At 43.8% G+C, this 23,057-nt stretch overlaps 1 protein-coding gene across 3 annotated transcripts in view; it reads left to right on the top strand.

Moving 5' to 3' along the window:
• The window catches only part of tle2a (TLE family member 2, transcriptional corepressor a), a 36,326-nt gene extending 13,734 nt beyond the window's left edge, over positions 1 to 22,592 (top strand). Inside the window, exons 3-20 of one of the 3 annotated variants that reach the window (XM_047587641.1) lie at positions 7,524 to 7,587; positions 9,798 to 9,842; positions 12,004 to 12,066; positions 12,443 to 12,484; positions 13,030 to 13,243; positions 13,637 to 13,653; positions 14,541 to 14,636; positions 15,127 to 15,171; positions 15,901 to 16,062; positions 16,517 to 16,643; positions 17,566 to 17,762; positions 18,071 to 18,150; positions 18,934 to 19,183; positions 19,417 to 19,664; positions 20,431 to 20,578; positions 20,690 to 20,840; positions 21,076 to 21,152; positions 21,442 to 22,592. In XM_047587641.1, the coding sequence (XP_047443597.1) occupies positions 7,524 to 7,587; positions 9,798 to 9,842; positions 12,004 to 12,066; positions 12,443 to 12,484; positions 13,030 to 13,243; positions 13,637 to 13,653; positions 14,541 to 14,636; positions 15,127 to 15,171; positions 15,901 to 16,062; positions 16,517 to 16,643; positions 17,566 to 17,762; positions 18,071 to 18,150; positions 18,934 to 19,183; positions 19,417 to 19,664; positions 20,431 to 20,578; positions 20,690 to 20,840; positions 21,076 to 21,152; positions 21,442 to 21,549 (2,134 nt within the window). In that variant the 3' untranslated portion in view covers positions 21,550 to 22,592. Of the gene's footprint in view, positions 1 to 7,523; positions 7,588 to 9,797; positions 9,843 to 12,003; positions 12,067 to 12,442; positions 12,548 to 13,029; positions 13,244 to 13,636; positions 13,654 to 14,540; positions 14,637 to 15,126; positions 15,172 to 15,900; positions 16,063 to 16,516; positions 16,644 to 17,565; positions 17,763 to 18,070; positions 18,151 to 18,933; positions 19,184 to 19,416; positions 19,665 to 20,430; positions 20,579 to 20,689; positions 20,841 to 21,075; positions 21,153 to 21,441 lie in introns of all 3 variants that reach the window. The other 2 variants (XM_047587640.1, XM_047587639.1) reach the window with 2 other exon arrangements.
• The last annotated feature ends 465 nt before the right edge of the window (positions 22,593 to 23,057 follow it).

Below are 23,057 nucleotides of genomic sequence, written 5' to 3'. Positions count from 1 at the left end.
TTTCTGGAATCACCTGTGGGATGGATTGGAAAAGGTATAACAGTCTCTTGTAACACATTAAACACATTATTTTTTTATTAATTATTTATTAATTTGTGTCTCAAAGTCCATGTTAAAGGTTGGCCACCGCCCAATATCCGTCTTTATATTATTATTAATGCTATTAAAATTTATTTCAAATCTTTTAGTGAGATCTTTGCCAACACCACACCCACATATTTAACTACCTTGAAATTCCATTTGATGTTATATATCTCAGCCTGGGATTTGATCTTTTGTGCCAATGGTTCAATAACTGGGTAGGGCTAAGACACCATCTGTGATGAGTTCCTCCCTGTAAGATAAATCTGTCACTTAGATGTCTATTAATTCTTATCCTTGCTGTAGTCTTTTGGTAGAGACCTTGGTTATATTGTATTAACTGTTCTTGAATCCATAGTTTCCCCAAAACCTAGTACAGAAATTCCCAGTTGACACAGTCAAAAGCCTTTTCTGCATCAAGGCTCACTAATACTGCCTTTGGATCCAATGTATTATGTGAAGGGTACTGATCTTCATCCGTAGTCAGACACAAATGTGGGTGTGTTTTTAATTGAGGCCGGCACACATATATTGCAGTCTTTAGATTTTCAACACTGTAGGAAAACTAAATATTCAAAGAAAGTCGAAATAAAAAAAAATCTTTAGTTGTCAAAGTATAAACTGATGATGTGTCTAAAGTAGTAAATATAAGGTTTGATAAGAGTCCTGCTTTGAACACATCGACTCTATTTTGCTACTTTTATTTTGGATACATTTACATTATAAGCTGCAGGAATTTAAAATCAATATAGTCTTATACAACCATTCTGCAGTAAATTCAGCCTTAGTGACTATTACAGTGTTTGTTCTTTGTTTCAAATTTGTTATTGTGAACGTTGTAGTTTGTGGTACAACTGAGTTTAAATCCCCATTTTACACATTTTTATCGGCTATATTTCCCATATTTGGTCATGTCATTGTATTGCACCATTGCCATGTTTTTATGATAACTCACTGCTGAAATACTGAGGAAAAGTTATATCACCCCACTTACCATTGACTGAAGGTTTTTATGTTTGCATGCATGACAATAACCAAGTAGTCATGCACGTCATCTTCTTTTGATCCATATGCTACTTTGAGATCATAAAAAACCCATTACGTAGTAAAATAGGAGTTATTCTTTACCATTGTTTATAGCACAGTTAAACAACCTGCCCTTTTCTTAATGGTGTAACTGTTCAAAGCTAGTGAGCACCAGTAAAAGTTGGATTTAGTAGCAGTTTTGCAAAGGACCAGATAGCGGCTATTGGTTTGATTAGCAGTGGCCTTGTTTAGCAGACGCTTTGGACCACAGAGCTACATCTGATTGCTACACCTTTGTGTAATCAGACCCACTTTTGCACTATTCACCCTGCAGGGAATACACAATCTGAATGCCCACAGAGACAGACACAGACACACTGAGCCATTTAGACAAACATCCAGTCGGATGCATGTGCTTAACACACTTAGACACACGTACGGGCCTCCCCAATTATCTTCACACAGAAATAGATGTTGACTAGAAATAGCAAGGCTTAGTTGTGTATTTTGCCTGCAGGGAAGGTGGCCGGATTCTGATAGATGTTGGATTAGATGGCAGGAAAGAGACGGAGGGAAGGGATTAGCGTTGATGAGGTGCAACTGTGCTGGGTGTGTGTGTGTGCGTGCGTGTGTGTGTGTGTACAGGAGGTTGGGTGGATAGATGTATGGGTGTGTGTGGCAGGGCGTATTTCTAAATTTGTGTGCCTCTTGTTGGTTTTTGGTGGTGTGTGTGGTTGGCTTGTGGAAGATTTCTAACCAAGCTAAGGAAAGAGAAGAGTTAATTAATTAAAGGGTCATTGCTGGGTCAGCTGCTCGGATTTGTGTGTGTCTGTGTGTGAACTATCTAAACAGGCTGTAATCAGCAGACTGAGGGGAGACGGGAGGAGCTGCTGACAAGGACCTCTCATTACTGTAATTTTCTTTCTTTACAAACGCACACACAGGTTGTTCTTGGTGACTGCGGAAAGGCTTGCTGTGTGTGTGTGTGTGTGTGCGCGCGTGTGTGTGTGTGGTCTGTAGAGTGAGATAGGCTCTCCACTCACCACTAATATGCTGCCACTCATGACTAAAGAGCCCCTCCACTCATCTCTGCCCAAATATGACATTGGTATAACTACTGACGCACATAATGTGTGTGTGAGTGTCATCTTTAAAATATTTAGCGATCACCAGATCATTCTATAATCAGCCACCTAATTATTTTCTGGTAGTGCCAAATTGTGATGTTTCTGTTTTTTCCATGCACTTGTCCCCTGTTTGTCTTTTCAGACGAGCGGGTAACCGCTTCTGTGTTTTACCATCAACAACTTTAAATCAAATTCTAAAAATCTCTTGTTGGCTTTTTACCAAACTGAATTACCGATGCATTCCCGTTAACCACCATCTGTGTCAGTCTGAATTGAATATGTCTCTGCAGCACAACTTAATGGGCTCTATGTGTGTGTCCAGCTATAATCAGACAAAACAGTCAGGTATCCTCACTAAATGATAAAATTATATTTGCTTTAGCGGAGGAGGTGGATTTGTGGTTTGTTTACAGTCGGATCATGTTTATGGGTTGCTTCATGTGATATAACCTCTCCCTGTTTTAATTCTATGTGTGCACATATGTGTGTGTGAAACATTTATGAAAGACCAGCCTTTACAGTATATCTAGCAGCAGAGAGAGCTACGGTTGGCTTACTATTGTGCGACAAGATCCAACCTTTTTGTTTTGTTTTATGTGTGTAGGTGTGTGTTTGCTGTTGTACTCGCCCTTGAGAGATGATGAAAGAGTACATGAGCAAGTTGGGTGGGTCCCTGGTGTGCGTGTTTGTGTGTGTGTTTCAGAGGCCGTGTGTGTTTGAAGACAGAGAGGCTGGAGGTTTTCGCAGCGGAGCAGAGAGGAAAGGTTGATCAATAGTTAATGAGATGTAAAGTGAACAGTCACATACCTGGAGGCTGGCAGGCTAAATGGTCCTGACACTGGTGCAGTCGCAGTGTGTACACAGTGTAGGTGTATGTTCTTCACTGGCTGGTAACTCTTTATTAATGGAGCACTTCGTGGCAGTTATGGTGCTGGTTTGCCATAGAGCCAATTCAACATTTGAAGTGGTGGCGAACGCGTTAAGGTTCTTTTAGAGTGGGACATAGACACCGTAACTTACGCATATAGCCAGCGCCGGTGCCAGCCATTTATAATGTTGGTGTCTACTTCCTCATTCACTTTTAACAGTGGCGACTGAAACATGAGTCATACACATTTTATCAGTATTAGTATTTCCAAATCTCCTCGGTTAACCTTTCCTCGATGTCTTCCATCCATATTGATCCAAAACATCAATTGCGGAGATGGAGAAGTAGCCGGAAATTCTAAAGTGGAAACATGCTACTACCAAGAGGACCAATCACATCCTGTGCTCTGTAGCTGCAGCGCGTAGTTAAATTTGTGAGGAGGTGCCCGGCAGTTGCAGTGCTAGCGTCTGCAGATGGTCTGTGTTGTCGCTGTAGCTTCTGCGTCAACTTAACGCAGAAGTCTAAACCGCCTATTAATTTAATTTGACTACAGAAGAACATTCTCATTGAATTGAAGGTGTATCCATTCACATATGACTTCAGATGCCTGAATGTAATTTTTTTTTTATTTGAATTTATTAGCCAAAATAGCTGACAGAGGGAGACTCAACTATTAATGAACTCGTTAATAAATAATCTGCAGTTGAACAGTGAACCCAAAGTTCAAAATCTAAAAAATATTCGGTTAACTATCAAAGAAGTTCACATCTGAGAGCCTGGCACCGCGTATTTGTAATTCAATGAAAACATATGCAACAAAATGACTCATCATTCTTGGCTTTAATTAGATTCACTGTCCAACCCTACACTGCCAGTGTCTTCCCAGTAAGATGACAACAACATTTTAATGTCTTAAAATCTTTATACAGCAGAACCAGTCTGACCTCATCTCACACATTCTTAGTCCTCCCGTCCGCCCCCGCCTAGACTCACAATTAGCTTGTGGAAGGAGGAAGTTAAGTTTATTGGTCTTTGGGGTGTCATTTGCACGATATGTGCAAAAGTGTAATTAATCAAATTTTGTCACAGAGGGGGAAAAAAACTGACACAGTTATTGTTTTATCATCTGGCACCAATTTGCTTAGAGAAGTTATGTTTCTACAGTCTCGCTCACATTGATGCCTTTGTAGCCAATGCAGTTTTGGAGTTTTACCTCTATAAACACAGTCAGAAATGTCTCCAGCAGCAAAAAGCAATGAACAGTTATGTTATATTAAAAGGAAATATGAACATGTTTTTGTTCCAATCAATGTGGGAGTAGAAAGTATTGTTCAGAAAAACAAACAGGAAAGAATTGACATTTTTACAGTACCCAGTAGTCTGTTCAAACATGGTGACTGAAAAGGCGCATTTCTACAAAGTGCAAAATTAGATGCTTTACTGTCTGCAGGCTTTCATTAGTGTGTGTTCTTCTATGTGCTGTGCTTGTGTGGGTGTATATACACTATGTGCTCCCATGTACATTTTGTTTCTGTGTGCTTGCATATACAGTGTGTAGTGTATGTGGGCTGGTGTTGTGTGTTCATGCCATAGGTTCATACAATTACACACACGCACACAAAAAATGCTCCCATGCTCCATGCGGTATGTTTGTGTGCTTCCATGTTGGTGTGTGAGGAGCATCTATGTGTATGTGTGTCTTCAGTAGCAGCGAAGCACTGACAGAGCTGTCTGAAGGCTGGCAGGCTGCAGATTTGTAGCGCATTCGGCTGATCATCTTATCTCCTGTCACCGCCAGTGAAAGATTGGAGGAACCGAGCCCACCATGCTACACACGCACGCGCGCACACGCACGCACGCACGCACACACACACACACACATTGTCACATCTCCATTTTCCTTGTTGCTTCTCTCCCTCTTGCTCGCTCAGTCTTGTTTTCTCCCCGTGTTGCTGTCTTTCTCTCCATCCTCCAAACCATCTCTCCCTCCCCTCTAAATGGTGCTGAGCCAAAGACTAATTATTACAGGCAATCATTTCGACATGAAATACCTACTTCCTGCTCACCGCTCTCCTCCCCTCTACCCCTCATTTTCTTCCTCCCTCCAACTCTTTTATGCTCCCACAGTCACATAATGGCAACACACACTCGCACTGTAATTCCATTCCTTGAAGTCCATTTTGTGGGGAATGGTTATTGCTTTCTGAGTGCGACCTTGGGGTCTTTCTTGTAAGCACAAGAAGCGTCCATCTGCACGCCGTTCGTGTGTCTGTATGTGTGTGTATACATTTGCTGTGCAACCTTGTAAAACTATTGTACAATTTCTGAAGTGCCGTGCAAAAAAAAAAAGAGGTGCACACTTAAAACAAATGATTTTACAGGTATAGAGATATTGATTTTTTTTTCTCTTTTCAAGACTCTTTTTAGTGGGATTCAATAGTGTGACTGTCTGCTGCTCATTTGCAAAAACTAAATCTTTAAGAGCCAAGGTTGCTTTTGAAAATATGACACTTGGGTTGTGAATGGTCATTTTCAAGCACCTGCAAAGACACAATGTGCTCTTTTCTACTGTAGATAGTATAAAATGCAAATATTCAGCCGCACAAAAACATAATGTCTAGAACTGATTAGCTCATCTACAGAAAGACGACAACTGATTTTATGTATTTTTTTTAACAACTTTATTAAAAACACAACTTAAACCATTGAGATGAGGAAGGTTGGAGTTCCTGCCTAGTTAAAGTCAGCATGAGCTGGACATTTTTAATGGGTATTGTCCCACTTTTTAAAATATTTTGTACATAAACATGATTCATTGATAAATCAAAAGCAATCAACTGAAAAACTGCTGATGGTAAAACGAGCTTTGGCTGCAGTTAATATCACGGCTGCATGTTTTATAGACAGAACAGTCGTTTATTATCTCTGTGCAGATCAATAACTGTTTCTTTGAGTGTAGTCATGACTGTTGGCTCGAAGCTCATCACAAGTTCACGTTGAGCTGTGCACATAGTTGCATTCGTTCTCCGCTCAGCTGTGAGTGACTTCTGCCGAGAGGCAATTCCACTGTAATAAAATCTATAGGGTGGGGGTTTAATCCTCCTCACTAGCCTCCCTCCCCTCCTCTTCCTCCACCACCTTCCTCTCCCCCTCTTCGCCGTGCTTCTCTCCCTCTCCTCCCTCGTCGCTCTTCTCCTCAACTGGCTGGCAATGATAAATGAGTCAATTATGTGTGTGTGCACGCAGCGCTGGAGAAAGGGAGCGGATGGGGCTGTTATTACCTGTTGCGGCTGGGGGTAATGTTGCGGTATTAATCATATTCTAATTTTCCTCCACCAAACGCCCCCTCCACCCCACATCCCCCCATGCCTTCCTCCACCCACCTCCAATTTCCCACCTCACTACAACCCCCCCGCCCCAGTCAATCTATCTGCTGCTTGCAAACAAGTTGGCATAAACTGCCTAAGGCCCAAAATGTGCAACCCCTGTGGTGAGGGAGGGGGGAGTTGGAGGTAGAACAGAGTGCGTTTGTGCATGAGATACAGGAGAGATGGGGCAAGAGAACTGCAGAGGTAACAAGGGAGGTGTTTGTGTGCTCGGACTCAAACACATTTAGAAAATGAGTATGTGTGTTTGCAAAATCCAGCTCCTGACATCATCCAATTTTAGAGGACATCAGGATCTGGTTTAGGTGCATGGAGAGACAGGCAGACACAGAGGACAGGCAGAAATATAGGGCACAGGGGAGAGGTGTTTGCCTGCAATCACCTCAGAGATGTGTGCGAGTGTGTGAGAGAGGCTCTTCGCCAGGCCCTGAATTAGCTTAGGTAGTGAAATGATCGCAGAGGGAGCGACAGATGCAGGTCATGTCCGGAACATTAGAGATGAGATTTGTTAAAATAGAAAAAAAAAAAAAGTTGTGTGCGTTATAGATTCAAATGAAACTGAAACCAAAATAGAAGGGTTTTTTGTTTCCATTGTGCCACCAAAGGGGGAAGAAGAATTAACAGTCGTGTTGACAGACACAAAGATGGAAAGGGTTAATTGGGTTAAAAAACAAAATGAGGAGAAATGGAGGACACGTGGATATATTGAAAATTGTCCAGAGAGAAGTGGAAGGGGAGAGACACCTTGGATGTGCCTGCCTGCAGTCTTGGCTGGATTTCAGGCCCCGAGCGTGACTTTGTCTATTTCTGCTCTGCTCTGAGGTGATAATGGGCTGTCAGCACCCCAGTCACCCTGATCCCTCCTCCCCAGTGAACGATGGAGAGAGGGGGAGAGCGATGAGGCACAGAGAGAGAGTGACTAGGGAATAATTTGTTGTCAACTTTCTAAATGCATTGTGTATTTTTATTTGCAGTGTGATACAAATCAAAACCAACTGTCTGTATTTTTTTTTTTCATTCTCCTCTCTGTTGCAGTTTGAAGCTGGAGTGTGAGAAACTGGCCACAGAGAAGACTGAGATCCAGAGACACTACGTTATGGTGAGAGGCACCGCACACATACAGCCAGTGTCTCTCCACATTCACTCACAACAAGTGCGGTGCCAAGTCCCCTCAATCCCTTTCATCTGCTAACAGCTGCCAAACAACACCCACCAGAAACCACACATAGGACCACACATGCTCACACACACATATTAAAGGACTACAGAATAAATATGTTTTGGACCAGGAGAAGTTCTTGCATGGCTGGCTGTGTTCAGAGGACATAAAAATTGAGTTCTGCTTTCTTGTGTTAAATGAGGAAAAAATGCTTTTTATTGAAAATGCTGTTGATATTTCTCAAAGTAAGCAACATATTGACACAAGCGTGAACATGTGTATATTCTCAAAGGCGCCTTTCTTATGTTAGATCAAGCCCACAAATCTTGAGTGTCTTGAATGTGAATTTAATCTGATTCTCTCTTATGACTAGTAATTAGTCAGACTGCTGTCATACCAATGTACAGCCTTTTTTTTTTTTTTAAATGAAATGGTTTATTACTCAATGACTAAAATGAATCATTAGAATGATTGATCTAATAAACTGCAGCCTCACACATGCCTTGTTTTTAGGATCTTGACTATTCTCCCTTAGTGCTGATGAATTTGCCTGATCGTATGTCATCACTGAGCACAGATCAAGTTTTTAAAAAACAAAACAAAAACGTGACTGTTTGTCACAGTTTGAAACAATCTGGGGAGAAAAACAAATCACAGAATGCATTAAAGTGTTTCCTCATCCCATACAGAACAGCATGACCCCAGATCTCTTTTCCGGATGAAGGAAAGGCCAGCGCACTTTGTCTTTATTTTTAAAGCCTGCAAAACTCCAGCCTTGATTTACCTGTGATCAGAGCCATAAACAACCACAGCTGACAGAGTGTTGGCTGCCCAGAACCTGCTGTGCCAAAACAGAGCTATGTGGCAATCCTGGCACAGAGCGCGGATTTGTGGGGGGTTGAAGTTTTAGTGATGGGGAGGAGGGGGTAGCTGGCATCAAATACGGGCCAGGTCTCCTTTGCTGGCTGATGATTTGGGGGAGTTTGGATGTTGCTAAGCAACAGGCGAAACTTGGCAAACCAACTGCCAAGCAGAGCTGCCAGCTGCCAGGAAAGGCGTCTTTTATGGAGGCTTACAGGCAAACACACACACACACACACACAGAAAGGGGAGCGGGCACGCACATGCCTTGGACGCACACACTCACGGCAAAGCATGCACACAAAGCACAGAGATGCACACGCCTACACAGTTTCAGAATTGTGCTGTAAACACACACACACACACCTGCACGCACACACATATGTGCGCTAACTGCCAGGAAAGAAGTCTGGAGAGAGGGGACCCCTGCCATCTCCTCTTCCATCCTGCCAGCCTGTTCTGGCTGCCCAACTGCCAATCTCCTCTCTCCACAACCAGCCACGCTGAAAAGCAAATGTCAGCCTGTCACTTTTCAAGGCATCTGACTTTAAAATGGTCTTCTTTTCGTCCAACTCTGAAGGGGAAGAGAGAGACTGAGTGCAAGCAAGAGATCCTCACCTGTCTCTCTCTGTGGCATTCAATGCCTCCTGCGTTCCTCGCAGCTCCTTGTACTTTGGGATAAAAGCCAGGGTCAGATAGCTCACATTAGACATGATTATTGCAATAGTCTGTCACCTTCCTCCGCCCGGCGACAATTTCCCTGCCTCGCTTCAGGTTTCTGGCTTCCGAAACACGCCTCAGGGTCATTTTAGTGCCACTGACTTTCAGCAGAGTCAAGGTGAAATTAGTGGTGATGTGCTTTTAGGGACATATGGGCACTTCAGAGTGCACATGTTTGGGCTGGCATCGCGTGGATTTGGGAGAAAAAAGAACAGGCTTTCCGAGTGGACTGTCGAAGTCATTTGTGTAAAAAAGATTGACTGAGTTGACGTTTTATTTTAATAACAGTGACTGTCTATTATTTAATGTAAGTACATAAGAAATGAGATATTAAAGTGGTCATTGTTGTTTTTGGGCTAAAATATAACTATTTTAGCTGCACATTAATACAGCTTTGCTGTCAGTATTCTCCCTAATTGTGTATTTTGTTTCCTTTCATTTGAATAGTTTATTATAAGAACTGTATAAGAATATTATCAGACTGGTGTCATTTCAGTCACATCTAAGTTCTGTGTTTCGCATTCTCCTTTGAAATCATGTATATTAACTGATATTCTCCTTTGTTTCAGTATTATGAAATGTCCTATGGCCTTAACATTGAAATGCACAAACAGGTGAGTCAGCCCCTGTTTTCTTTTATATTACCATCACTTCCTGATTTCCTTTGCCTCCAATCAGTTCTACTACCACTATGTTTTCATAGTCTCTGTGTCTCCTTTTTCTACCACTGTAAGGTCAATCCTCTCTCTGATGGACTTATAAAGCAATGTTATGCTGTGGAGGCGTTAATAGGATCCACAAACAGAATTCATTTCTCCACCACAGACAGACGAGAATACCCTGCCCTTCTTTCTCGCCCATCATAAATCCCTGTCTGTTACTCCCTCTCTCCGTCCCTTTATCCATCCCTCTATTCATCCTCTCATCCCTCTCACTCTAGCCGTGCTTCTCCATCCTCACTTCCTCTTTTCCTCCTTTCCCTTCAATTGCTGTCTGACTGTCTTTTTTAATACTCCTCTCTCTTGATCTCCATTTCTTTACCATTCCTGTCACTCTTCCTTTCCATTGATTTCTCTTTCTCTCTCTTTAGCTCCTATTTTATGTGCTCCCTGCCTCCACCTCTGTCTCCTCACAGACATACAGTCCATGCTGAATTTCACTTTAAATCAGGTCACTGCCTTCTTGCCGTCTACTCTATCTTTCTTCTCTCTCTCCCTCGTTCATTTCACCATCTCAATCGCTTCGCTTTTGACGTGCTGTTGCCGCCACCCCCCCAACCCCCACCCCCACCACCAGCACCACCTCCCCATCTCAATTTTCCTCCTCCGCCTTCCTTCTGTTTCTTCTTTCTCTGTCTATTTCTCTTCTCCGTCCCACATCTTTCGTTCATTGGCTGTCATTTCCTCAACCCAATCTGCCCTTTTTCTCCTCCTCCTCCTCCTCTCCCTCTCCTCCTCCCTCTACCTCCCCTTTTCATTTCCTCTCTCCTATTTTGTCTTCCCCTCTTTATCCTCCTTCTCTCAATTGCTCATGCCCCCCCTTCTCCTGAAGATGTCATTTAGTAGTTGGAGTTCTCTAACAAGAAATCATTGTGTCTCCCTTGGGGTGGGGGAGATGGATTCACAGGATGGAGGATAGGAGGGTGGGGGCGGAGGGGTGTGTGGGTGTGTGGGGCACACTGGCTGACTGAAAAATGGGGAGTGGAGGGAGGGAGAGATGTGGGCAAGAGGAATGAGAGAGGAAGAGCAAGAAAAAGGAGGGGTGGAAGTTCAGTCCGGCATCAATAAATCACTTAAAGGGGAGAATGGGTTGGGCTGAGAGTGGGTACATGTATGGTACATACACACGTACACACGTACACATACTAGCTCACACGCACATACACACAGAACAGAGCCTAACTGTCAACAAGATAAACAGCCTGTGGCCATAATGATGTTGTCATGATCTCTGCATGCATATCATTACTGGCCCTAACGGCCTTGTTGAGCCTGCCGCTAGACATGTTCCTGTGTGTGTGTGTGTGTTTGTGTGTGTTAGACATTACATGGCAGTGTTTCTAAAACTGATTACTGTGCTAATAGTAGGGAGGGAATGATGGAAAGAACGATAAATGGAGTGGGATGGAAAGAAAGATGGAAAGACGATGATGATGATGAGGGAGGGATGGAGGAAGGCTTTGCTGTTGGCAGTGTAGTATATTGAGACAGACACACACCCACAGCAGGAACCACTGACCCCCAGCAGGAAAGACGCACGCAGACACACACACGAAATGAAAAAACTCATAGACATGCAAGGACACGCCAGAAACGCGTGCACACATCCAAGATTGCGAATCTTGTATCTTTTCTCCTTCACACACACACACACACACACACACACACACACACACACACACACACACACACACACACACACACACAGTCTGTGTGGGCTGGCCGTGGCCACAGCAGATGCTGTCCATGAATATTTTAGCCAAACTCTCTGGCAGAGTTTCCATTTGCATGGACCAGATGTAAGCAGCTGAAATATTTACCACACTGGCCCTGGGAGAAGCAGGCCAGAGCCACACTCATTCTGTGTGTGTGTGTGTGTGTGTGTGTGTGTGTGTGTGTGTGTGTGTGTGTGTGTGTGTGTGTGTGTGTGTGTGTGTGCGCACATGCATTTTTTAGTGTGTGTGGCTTTTCTTTGTGTACAGGCTTAGTCTTGGCTGTGCAAGTGTGTATGTGTGTGTTTATTCATCAAAGTGACAGTATCTTTTTTTTCTTTCAGACGGAGATTGCCAAGCGGTTGAACGTGATCTGCGCTCAGCTCATCCCCTTCCTGTCACAGGAGGTGGGACACACACACACGTGCGCACACACACACATGTGCACACGCACACACTCAGCCTTCTCACTCTCCTGCCTGAGAGCAACTCAAACAGAAGGCATGCACATACATACACATTTATCAATATCTCTCACACACAGGGCTACAGATGGACAGAACTTCAAAGCGCATTAATATTCTTCAGTTGCCAAATGGACGTGTGCGTTCACAAGATACTGAGAATGAAAACAATCTGTATTTCAAACATGCACTTTGCCAAAATGTGAACACATTTCCACACTAATTATGAAACATATTAATATAAAATGTAGTGTATAAAAACAAAATACCTACATGTGGAAACCACTTGCCCTTTCTAACTTCTTGGTTTGTTCCACAGCATCAACAACAAGTGGTCCAGGCCATGGAGCGCGCCAAACAGGTGACCATGGGGGAGCTAAATGCTTCGATAGGGGTACGTGGGCTCCCCCCTCTGCCTCATAGCGTGTGTACCTTAAACTCCCATAATTATTTTTCCTCCTTCTCTTTTTCTTTAAGTAAGGTAATTTTGAATTGGTCTGCTCCAAAATGTATAGATACGTTTTTAAAATATGGTTTGACCTTTTTAAAATATGAATTGGGTTTCAAAATATTCATTCAAGTGTCTAAACCATACAACTAAAAATTAAAATTCCATATATTTAGATGAAAATGAAATTCATGGGAAATTTAAACAGGCCTTTAAGACATTTGAGTTTGTCCCTTCACATCCCATCCCTTTTGATTTGACTGCAGTTTCCCCACCTAAAAATCCCTGCCTTGACCTCAGGATTCCTCCTCTCGTGCACATCGCAGCAATTAGTTCCCTTTCTTTCCTCCTCAATTATTCTTGATTACTTCCTGTGAAGCCACTTCCTTCACTGCTTGTAAGTCACCCAGATCTCTCTCTTTTTCTGTCTCCCCTCTCTTCTGTTTTCATCTCTACAGCAACAGCTTCAGGCCCAGCACCTCTCGCAGCATGCACAGGGTTTGCCAGTGGGCCCACACCCATCAGGACTGCCCCACCCCGGCCTGGCGCTTGGCGGAGGGTCTGGCCTGTTGGCCCTGTCCGGGGCTTTGGGGGCCCAGTTGGCTGCCAAGGATGAGAGAGCACACCTAGAGGCGGCCGCTGCCGCCGCCGCTGCTGCAGAGCACCACAGAGGTACAGGACCGCTCTTAAGTATGCATTGTTTACATATTGTCTCTATTTGTATCACTTATAGTAAAAGTATAAAGCTCTTGACGAGTTTATGGATGGGAAAAGAGCTGGATTGAGTTCTTGGAAGATGAATGCATCTCACCGGGGCAGGAGAAGAGCGAGCATTGACGTTTGGCTCGGGCTACTGATGATTGGTTTTGCTTTGGAATTTTGGCAGGGCACAGGAGTACTGCTGATAATAACACTCCTCAGGGATATTTTTCTACTGAGTCATCAGCTGCAGAGTGATGTAAAGTGAAGGCAGATAAACTTACATTTTGTGTGTCTGTGCGTGTGTTTCCTGATTTGCTGTCCTGTTGCCTGTTACCTGGATGTCCTTCTGCCTGGAATGAGCAGACCGTGAAGCAGGACCAGTGAGTACAAATTACTACACAATCATAGTCATGCCCGTCCACTCTTTCTTCTGTGTTCTTTCATAATGTAGGCGAATGTATGGTTGCGTATAAATGTCCACTCCAGGACGGCTGCACGTATTGCTTTGAAGGTTATTGCTACCCAAAACAAATTACTATTATGTACAATAATTATTTCTTATTGGATAATTATCCATTGATATTATATTACGTTTACCCGTGGACAAATTTTCCTGCATTTTTCTCTCCCTCAATGTTCTTTACCAATCAAAACTGACACATTTTAAGGTGTGTGTTGTTTCTTCTTGTATACACCGTACTTTAAGATGTGCTTTAGCAATTAAACGTACATAGCATTGGTACATTATCTGATATTCATGCTTATATAATGATAAAATGTGCTTTATTAATTAACCCTTCATAAACCACTTGTACAGTTTAGTTCTCAGCACTATACAACTGTGACAAAAAAAAAATACCTGTATCAGCACCTACACATATTCCAACCACTCCAGTCTTTTCTGCTGCCAAGTTTCTGAAAACTTGAGGATTCTGTTTCTTCCTCTCACTCCTACATGAGCCGGCCAATCGATGCAGTCTGATATTCTTTCCCATTCATCTCGGCAGCTCATGAGTCTGACATGATTTATGCAGTCCCTCTCACCTCATTATCGCCCTCTTCCTTCCTCTTGGCCCATGCGTCCCGTTTCTCCACTCCTTCTCCTGTCCTTCCTACCTTCATCTCCTCCTCCTCCTCCTCCTCCTCCTCCCCGTTGTGCCCCCACACACACCTCCCCTATGCTCCTCGCCTCAACGCCTTGCTCTGTGACTCTCTTTTCTCAATTCAATCCCCTCTCCTCTCCTCTCCCCTCTTCATCCCTCTGCAGAGCTCTCTGTCCAATGGGGACAAGGGTCGCCCGGCAGACTACCTCAGCAACGGCAAGAAGAGGAAAGCTGATGAGAAGGAGTTCATGACGGACTATGTGAGGAAGCTTTCGTAACACTCTTAAATGTTTGAGTAACAGTAAGAAAGTTTCACCCAGTATAGATTTTAGAGACCTCCTGTGTGTTATTACACTGTATTTGAAATATTGACTCTTTCTGCTATCATTACTGTACTGTTGGAGCAACCATGGAAGATCAGATAACATAAGCTTTACAAGGATTTATTTTTAGTGTGAGATAAATAATGATGTTATTGTGAAATGTTACGTGTGTAAGAGAACAGAAATGATAATAATAATAATAAAAAAAAACACAGCCCTGTGTCTTAGAAGATGAAGTTCATTGTCCACATTTACTGTACCTTCAACCATCTCAGGCAATCAAACTCTCAGATAGGAACTTTTTCAAAGGCATAAAACGTGCACAGACACTTGTTTGCTTGTGCTGTATATTTCTACATGTAATCTGCATACATCAGACAGTAGAGCAGGGATATCACATCTCACCTTCTCCCTCTTTCTCTCACAGGGCAGCGATGCAGATAAGAGTGATGATAATTTGGTGGTGGATGAGGTTAGTAGGCGGCCGCTGGCCTCTGTTTGCCTCACTTGACCGCTTTCATCTGCATACATCATGTAAACATACCCAGCGGGACCATATGAATAGGAATAATAACGATAATCCTCCCCTACCTCTGCCTGCCCTCATACAGCAAACACACACACAACAATGGAACATGGGGGTACACAAACTCCGACTGCATTTCACGCTGCCTACACATTTGAAAAACACCTTCACATTCAAAGCTGTTGATGTGACTGCTGAGTTTTGTGAATGAGGGCAGGCACGGTTGGAAGGGGGTAGAAAATAAGTTTGTTTTCTTTAAAGATTAGCACCAAAAAACATCTCTGCAATTCCTATGCATAATTGTAATTTTTTCATCTTTCATATTCAAATCAGTATATACATATAAGATGATAAGCTGTGCAGTAGTTGGAAGGAGCAGTTACAAGGTACCTTGGGGACAAAATCTGCAGTGCATTTTCTGTCCTGATCTGTAGTCCATTCCAAATAAATAAATATCTTATTTATTTTAAGAGTCACGACGCACTATGTACTGGACAAGGTCTGTGGATCGTGTTCACTGTAACTTTACACAAGGCTTTCAGCAAGATGATTACAGCAAAACCGGATGTGGATGCTTGACTAAAATTAAAACAGAAAAAAATAAGAACCTGATCTTTTAATTTCACAGTTGTTCAATATGTAAAACAATTTTAACCACTTTGTTTTTAAATGCAGGACCCATCATCCCCCCGCAGTGTTCAGTCCTACTCATCTAGGGAGAATGGTTTGGATAAAATGCCCCCATCACGTAAGGAGGGCCCCCCACAGGCCAGCCCCACCTCCCTGGCCTCGTCCAGCAGTGCAACCTCCCCCTCTCGTGGCAAAGAGCCCCCACAGGTAGACGGACTCTCACAAATGAGTATTTAGCAGAGTGCAGATTTTTCTTTATTAAGTATCTTTACATACGTACCAATCCGTCGTATATTTCAGTGAAGGACATCCGTTTTTCCATACTGTCAGCACTCATTGTACTCTGCTGTTTGCTTTACTGTTTTGTTCAGGGTCAGTAGTCTGTTATTATGTTGGATATTCAACATCCCACACACATTCAGTCTGCTGACATACCACACTGCTCCTCAGATCCTATCTGCCCTATGTCATTCTTATTGTCATTTTTTCCCCCATGTACCTTTTTCCCTTGAGTGGCTCCTTCATTCACCAGTAAATTATTCTTAACCCATGAATCTAATAAAAGCAGTCTGTTTATTTCACTTTCATTCTTGATGTATTTACTTTACCTGTTTGTTTGTTTTTTTTCAACGCTTCTCTTTTTAACTCGACACTCTTTCAGAGAGAGAAGTCCAGCACTCCTGGTATGAAACCAGGGACGCCCATGTCTCAGGAGTCCAACACCCCAGGACCAAGCGGGCCCCCGCAGTTCAGACCTGTTCCTGGGAAGCCTGGTGTCGACCCCCTCGGTAAGAACATCTACGAGCTTGCCTTTATTCCCCAAAGAAAATATCATGTGTGCTTCATTACTAAAACAGACCATTGGATTTCAGACATCTGGTAGCTAATGTGAAAAAATATCTTAATACATCACTGGAAAAACTGTAGTTTCTTGTCCTGTTGTTGGGAAACCAAAAAGACAGACTCCTCTCGCCCTCCTCTCAGGAACTCCAGCTTTCACTGCACGCAGCGGATCAATTAGTTATAGGGTTCTGTATTTGCGGAGATGGGATTTTAGCCTGTATCGGCTTTGTTACATGAAGTGATTCTATCAACATTGGTATGGATGTCAGCCAGCTCCCCGCCACCGACCACCATCTGGACTTAATAAGCAGCTGTGGGCAAAAATATTCACCGTGCCTCACTTTTTAAATGGAAAGATTAGGAGAGGTGATGGACTGTGACTGTGAGCTGCTTCATAATGAGCCTCTGTCTATTCCAGTGCATCACTTTCTCTCTTTTTTTGAAACATCACCTGTTATAACCTGCCAACACACACACACTCTCTCACACCATGCGTACATGCACAATGCACATACATGCGCAGGTGGAGGATACTGAGAACGTTTGTGACTGCACGTGCATGCTGCGTGACTGCAGGAAAGTATGGTGGCCAGCAGGGGTCAGTAGTGGTCTAGTGCTACCGTTAAGCATGTTGTCTTGCCTTGTTCACAGCCTGTCAGTCACAACTGTCTCGTACACTGAAAGGCTCTGCAGAGGGAGTCACCCTAATAAAATGTTTATCTCATTCTAGTCAACACTAAAATTATATTAAATGATTCGCATTAATGTATTGCTCAGTAATTAGTTCACTCATATAATTCCAAACTAATTAAGAAAAAATTGTTTGAGGGCTAATGAACTATTTCTCTTCTTTCCCGTTACCTCCAGCTCTGGGTCTGAGAAACCCCTTGGCGGTGCAGGGAGCGTATCCTCCCGGGGCCTTTGGCCTGCCCCCACCAGGGGTGAACGGGGACCTGCCCGGGGCAGCTGGCTACGGCGCCGGCCTCCACTTGGTCCAGTCCCAGATGAACGGAGCTGCTGCAGCAGCGGCAGCAGCTGCCGCAGGCTATGGACGGTCCCCCGTGGTAAGCCCAACACTCTGCAGATAATTTGTCTTTCCAGTGTCACTGTCAGATGTAATACCTCAGCATATAAACCTGTCACAGGGGGCAAAATATATACAGTCTATAATATATGGCAAGGAAGTGTGTGAGGAGAGTGGGGCTGCATTGTCATTTATTGTTAGGAATCTATGACCTCGAGGACCGAAAAGTCTCTTCTCTTCTCATGTCTCATCTTGTCTCTTCACTTTGCTTCGCTACTCTGCTTTCTCCATTGTTTTCTTTTTATCTTAAGGTAAGGTTTCTTAAGGTTTCTGGTCTGTCTCTTCCAGGTGGGTTATGAGTCTCCACACCCACATATGAGGGTCCCTGGGCTGACAGCCAGCATGCAGTCGGCCGCCTCCGGGAAACCGTGAGTTTCCTCCTTTTTTTTTCCCCCCCATGGCCCTGTTCACCTGTTCACTATTAGCTGCCCTCAAAAGCTCAGATTCTTCTCAGATTTCAGTTAAAACAACAGATGAACAATAAAAAGATCTAATTAGAAAGATTTAGTCACAGGGGAAAATAAGAAAGAAAAATCTTTAATTGTAAGCTCTCTTAACTTATCAGAAGATGAATAAAATCACACATATGAAAACCAGTTCAAAACAGCTGCTAGTGATGTGCCTGGTCCTATTTAATGTCATCATTCGAGGTATTTCTAGCTAATTCAGACAACTTGACATCAGTGACATTTTCTGAGCTGCTCCAGCACATTAATGTAGTTAAATACAGTATGTTTCAGTTGTTCAGACATTAGTAAATGTTGGTTTTAGTCCTTTACAGTTGCTCTCTCAAAAGTACTTCTGGCAAATGCAGAAATCCTGAGTTGAAGAAGAGTCGAGGGAAATGCCTACACAACAATGTTCTGTGACCTTTTTAGGTTTATTTTTATTTCTGTTATCCCAGACAGCCAGCGCATCCCACCTGGGACTACAAGGCAGGGAAATGAGCAGTAAATAAGCAAAAACAACAAAAAAAAAACCCTTTGGTGATGATTGTCCAAGTTATGTTGTTGTTCTTCCTCACTGAAACCCAAGACCAAATAATAATGCCCTCACTCCTCTTCAGCTGCCTTTTTTGTCTAGTTCCTAGTGTCAAACTGTGGCCTTGAATCTGGTATTCATTCATTTCTGTCCCTCCGTCTTCTCCTCAGTGCCTACTCGTTCCATGTGAGTGCAGACGGTCAGATGCAGCCGGTGCCCTTTCCCCCTGACGCTCTGCTCGGTCCAGGAATCCCCCGTCACGCCCGTCAGATCCACACCCTGAACCACGGAGAGGTGGTGTGTGCCGTCACCATCAGCACCTCCACGCGTCACGTCTACACCGGAGGCAAGGGCTGCGTCAAGGTGTGGGACATCAGCCAACCAGGAAGCAAGAGCCCCATGGCCCAGCTGGACTGTCTGGTGAGACGTGAGGGCGGGACGTTTGTGGAGTCGATTGTTTACTATCAAAACTGATGCTGTTGTTGTTCACACATAAAAATACACTTTGGATGATGAATCACTTTTGTATAGTTGTCCTTGAGCCAGATTCTCCAGCGTCTTTCTTTATGCTGTGATAATGCTGTAACAGCACACTTAACTTTGTATCCTGTCGTCGTTATATGACAGTTTATCATTGTACCGTGTCCAACCAGAACAGGGATAACTACATCCGCTCCTGCAAGTTGCTCTCCGATGGCCGAACCCTGATCGTTGGTGGGGAGGCCAGCACGCTGTCAATCTGGGATTTGGCCACGCCCACTCCTCGCATCAAGGCGGAGCTGACGTCGTCCGCTCCGGCCTGCTACGCTCTGGCCATCTCCCCTGACAACAAGGTCTGCTTCTCCTGCTGCAGCGACGGCAACATCGTCGTCTGGGACCTTCACAACCAGACGCTGGTCAGGTAAGAGGAGAAGGAAGGCTGCATCACCTTAAAGATTTTCCTCCTGGCAGATGAGGAGAGCAGATGGAGACAAGGGAAATAGCCTGATTACTCTCAAATAAGTTAAGGGAGGAGAGACCGATGAAAGAAGGAAGAGAAGTTATGGAGTGGGAAATGAGAAAATAGGGAAGAGCACGCAGAGGGACGCAGGAAATGGTGTCATTTCAGAAATTTTACAATCCACACTTTCAGGCATGACGTAAGAGTAAAAGGAAAGCAGAGCTGTACGAGAGCTAGTCAGGAAAAATACCTTTGTAGATGTGGTCCTGAACTTGTCTTCATAGAGCAGCACCAGTATCTTCACATGAGGACACCTTAGAGTATGACACAGGTTCAGTTGACACATCAGCCTCTATAGTTAATGGTCACGCCTCTGAGTCTGGGGACAAACAAATAGGAGGCTCTCTCAGGCTACTTCATGTTAATTCTCTTGTGTGTCTGTTCTCGGATTCATCTGTTAACAGTGGAAAGTTTCTTTGGGCTGTAACCTGAGTTTAAGGTTTGCAGGATTCGTGTCATCACAACCAGTTTGGAAACTTCAGTGTTGAAACAGTCGTGCCTTCAAGAATATATTTAGATTTCCTAAATGCCTGGAGGAGATCTCTGAGGAAGTTGTGAAGCTTGGAATAAGAAAAGCAAACTTAAGCAAATGACAGTAGGCACAGCGAAAAGATTTGTGAGTTTTTGTGTGTGTTGTGTCTCATCTGTTATGCGTCTCATCCTGCAGGCAGTTCCAGGGCCACACAGACGGAGCGAGCTGCATCGACATCTCCAACGACGGCACCAAGCTGTGGACGGGAGGCCTGGACAACACAGTCCGCTGCTGGGACCTCAGAGAGGGACGCCAGCTGCAGCAACACGACTTCACCTCGCAGGTACACACACAAGACACTCACAGACCTGGTTTCTGCACCTCTGGCTGATGGTAGCTTTTTAGCTGAAGAACCTTTTTGATGACGCTCTCTTTCCTCCCCCGCCATCTCCAGATCTTCTCTCTGGGCTACTGTCCGACAGGCGAGTGGCTGGCTGTGGGAATGGAGAGCAGTAATGTGGAAGTCCTGCACGTCTCCAAGCCTGACAAGTACCAGCTGCACCTCCACGAGAGCTGCGTTCTCTCCCTCAAATTCGCCTACTGCGGTACGAGCGCACATCACACAAACACATACACCCTGACTAGATTGATGGTTCGGTTGCATCACAGTACCTGAGGGTGTTTAATCACAGAGAAGCAGAACAAATCCTCTGCTTCTCTCATTATTCAGAAACGGCCTCTCCAGTTCTTTACAAAAGCAGCATGTCCTCTCAGGCTTCTCCATATCTCACCTCCCCGGAGGCTTTATCTGCTGATAGCCATGTGTGTTTTGTCCTGTAGGTAAATGGTTCGTGAGCACGGGCAAAGATAACCTCCTGAATGCGTGGCGGACACCGTACGGATCCAGCATATTCCAGGTAGACCATCAAATACAGAGTTTGACTCAGAGTAGTCTGCAGTTTAGTTTTTATTTGTGGCTTAAAAATGATGATGAAATATGGTGACAGGGTTTGAAAATAGGATCTCTGGGCTGGACACTGTTCAGTTGTCAACGTTGAAATATTTTCCTGCTTTCTTATCTTGTTGTTTAAATATCAGAGGGTTATTTTAGGACCCAGACTGATATGGTTTTTGCCCAGAATAAGAGGTGATGTATTTATTGGCTCTGTGTTGCTAATATAACTTCCTCTCTGTCTCTGGGTGCAGTCGAAGGAGTCCTCATCAGTCCTCAGCTGTGACATCTCCCCTGACGACCAGTTCATCGTCACTGGCTCCGGGGACAAGAAAGCCACAGTCTACGAAGTCATCTACTGAGCTCTGATTGGCTTAAAAAAGTAAACTAATAATCAGGGGGCGGAGCCAAGGCTCCCTCCTGCACCAATGACTGTACAAAGCGTCGGTGGGATGGAAAACGAGAGACACTCAACTTGTACTTTGTTGTTTTGTTTGTGAAAGACGTGAGAGAGAGAAACGAGGAGGCGCAAAGTCACATCTCTGGAAAAAAACAAACTTTGAACTTTGATTTTAATGCTCTGAGAACGCTGGTTAGTCTATAGCTGCGCAATTGTGGAATTCCTCCAAAGAACTTTTGTTTTTGTTCCTTTTTTTTCTTTTTTTTTAACAAAATAAAACCTCTGTAGTGAACAAGAAATTAGCAAAAAAAATATTTTTTTAGCCTTCGGATTTTTTGCAAACAGTTGGACCGCATTGAGTGGAGAGGAAATGGACAGGCGTGGGACTGAGGGAGCGTGGGGAGGGTTCAGGGAGGGCTGGAAAACTCTTAGTGGAAAATTACGGTCCATATTCTGTTCTGGTTATGAAGTGGAAGCCTGAGTCAGCTTGGCCGGCTGTGGCCTGGTCTGGTCCAGCTCAGTCCACAGCACGAGGCTGCTCCTCGGGGCAGCAGATGTGTGGCAGATGGCGGGATGGCGTGCTGTGAGGTTCCAGCTATTTCTTCTTTTCTCCTGGTTACGTTTCAGCAGCAACATGATTGTATCATCTCTAGTGCATACATGACGGAACACGGCTTGGTTTCTTCTAAGTGTCCTGAGAATCACACTGTCTTCATTCTTTGACTTTTTTCTCCTTCTTTTACAAAGGAACAAAGGTGAACTTTGACCGTGTTTTAGGAAAACCAACCTCAGACAGAGGACAGAAAACTAAAATCACTTGAAACAACAGGTACCCCCTGGTTTCAGGACATTGCCTCTGCTGCGTCATCTTTAACAACAGTACTTGTGTTTTTCTATTGTATTTGTGAGGGCACATCTAGACAGACACCGGTATTTTCACAACTGCATCATGAACCTTGAACCTTGCTATATATGGACATGTAAATAAAGTTCTCTAAAGGCAAACAAGGACGTTATCTGTGACATGCTTTGACAGAGCAGATAAGAGTTTGTGTCTTTGAGAGATCAGCACAGTTGTTACCTACAGTGTCATTTTTTTATATATATATATAGGATAACTCTCATATTTTACTTATTTATTTTACCATCCAAATGATTAATGGGGACATAAGTGTCTGGAATCAGTCTAGTATTGAATGCTGTAATGAAACTGCTGCAATGTAATGGGATGGGGCATTTGTCTGCAGTAAAAGTGCTTGGTTTTGATTGACTCAAATTTATACTTTGTACATATGCCAGGCTAACAAAATGGGTTTAGCTAATAACATTACCTCCAATCTGTCGGCAGCAGTTCTCTCCACTTTTGGAACACTTGCAGGATTGTAGGATCTCAGTCCGCTACGCGCAGAGAGAGAGAGAGAGAGAGAGGGGAGTTGCGTCTAAAAAGTAGCACAGCAAGACACCACTTCA

The sequence above is a fragment of the Mugil cephalus genome, chromosome 6 (genome assembly GCF_022458985.1).
Source record: "Mugil cephalus isolate CIBA_MC_2020 chromosome 6, CIBA_Mcephalus_1.1, whole genome shotgun sequence".
Taxonomy (NCBI): domain Eukaryota; kingdom Metazoa; phylum Chordata; class Actinopteri; order Mugiliformes; family Mugilidae; genus Mugil; species Mugil cephalus.
The sequence above is the reverse complement of the archived record's forward strand: the minus strand, read 5'-3'. Positions and strand labels throughout refer to the sequence as shown.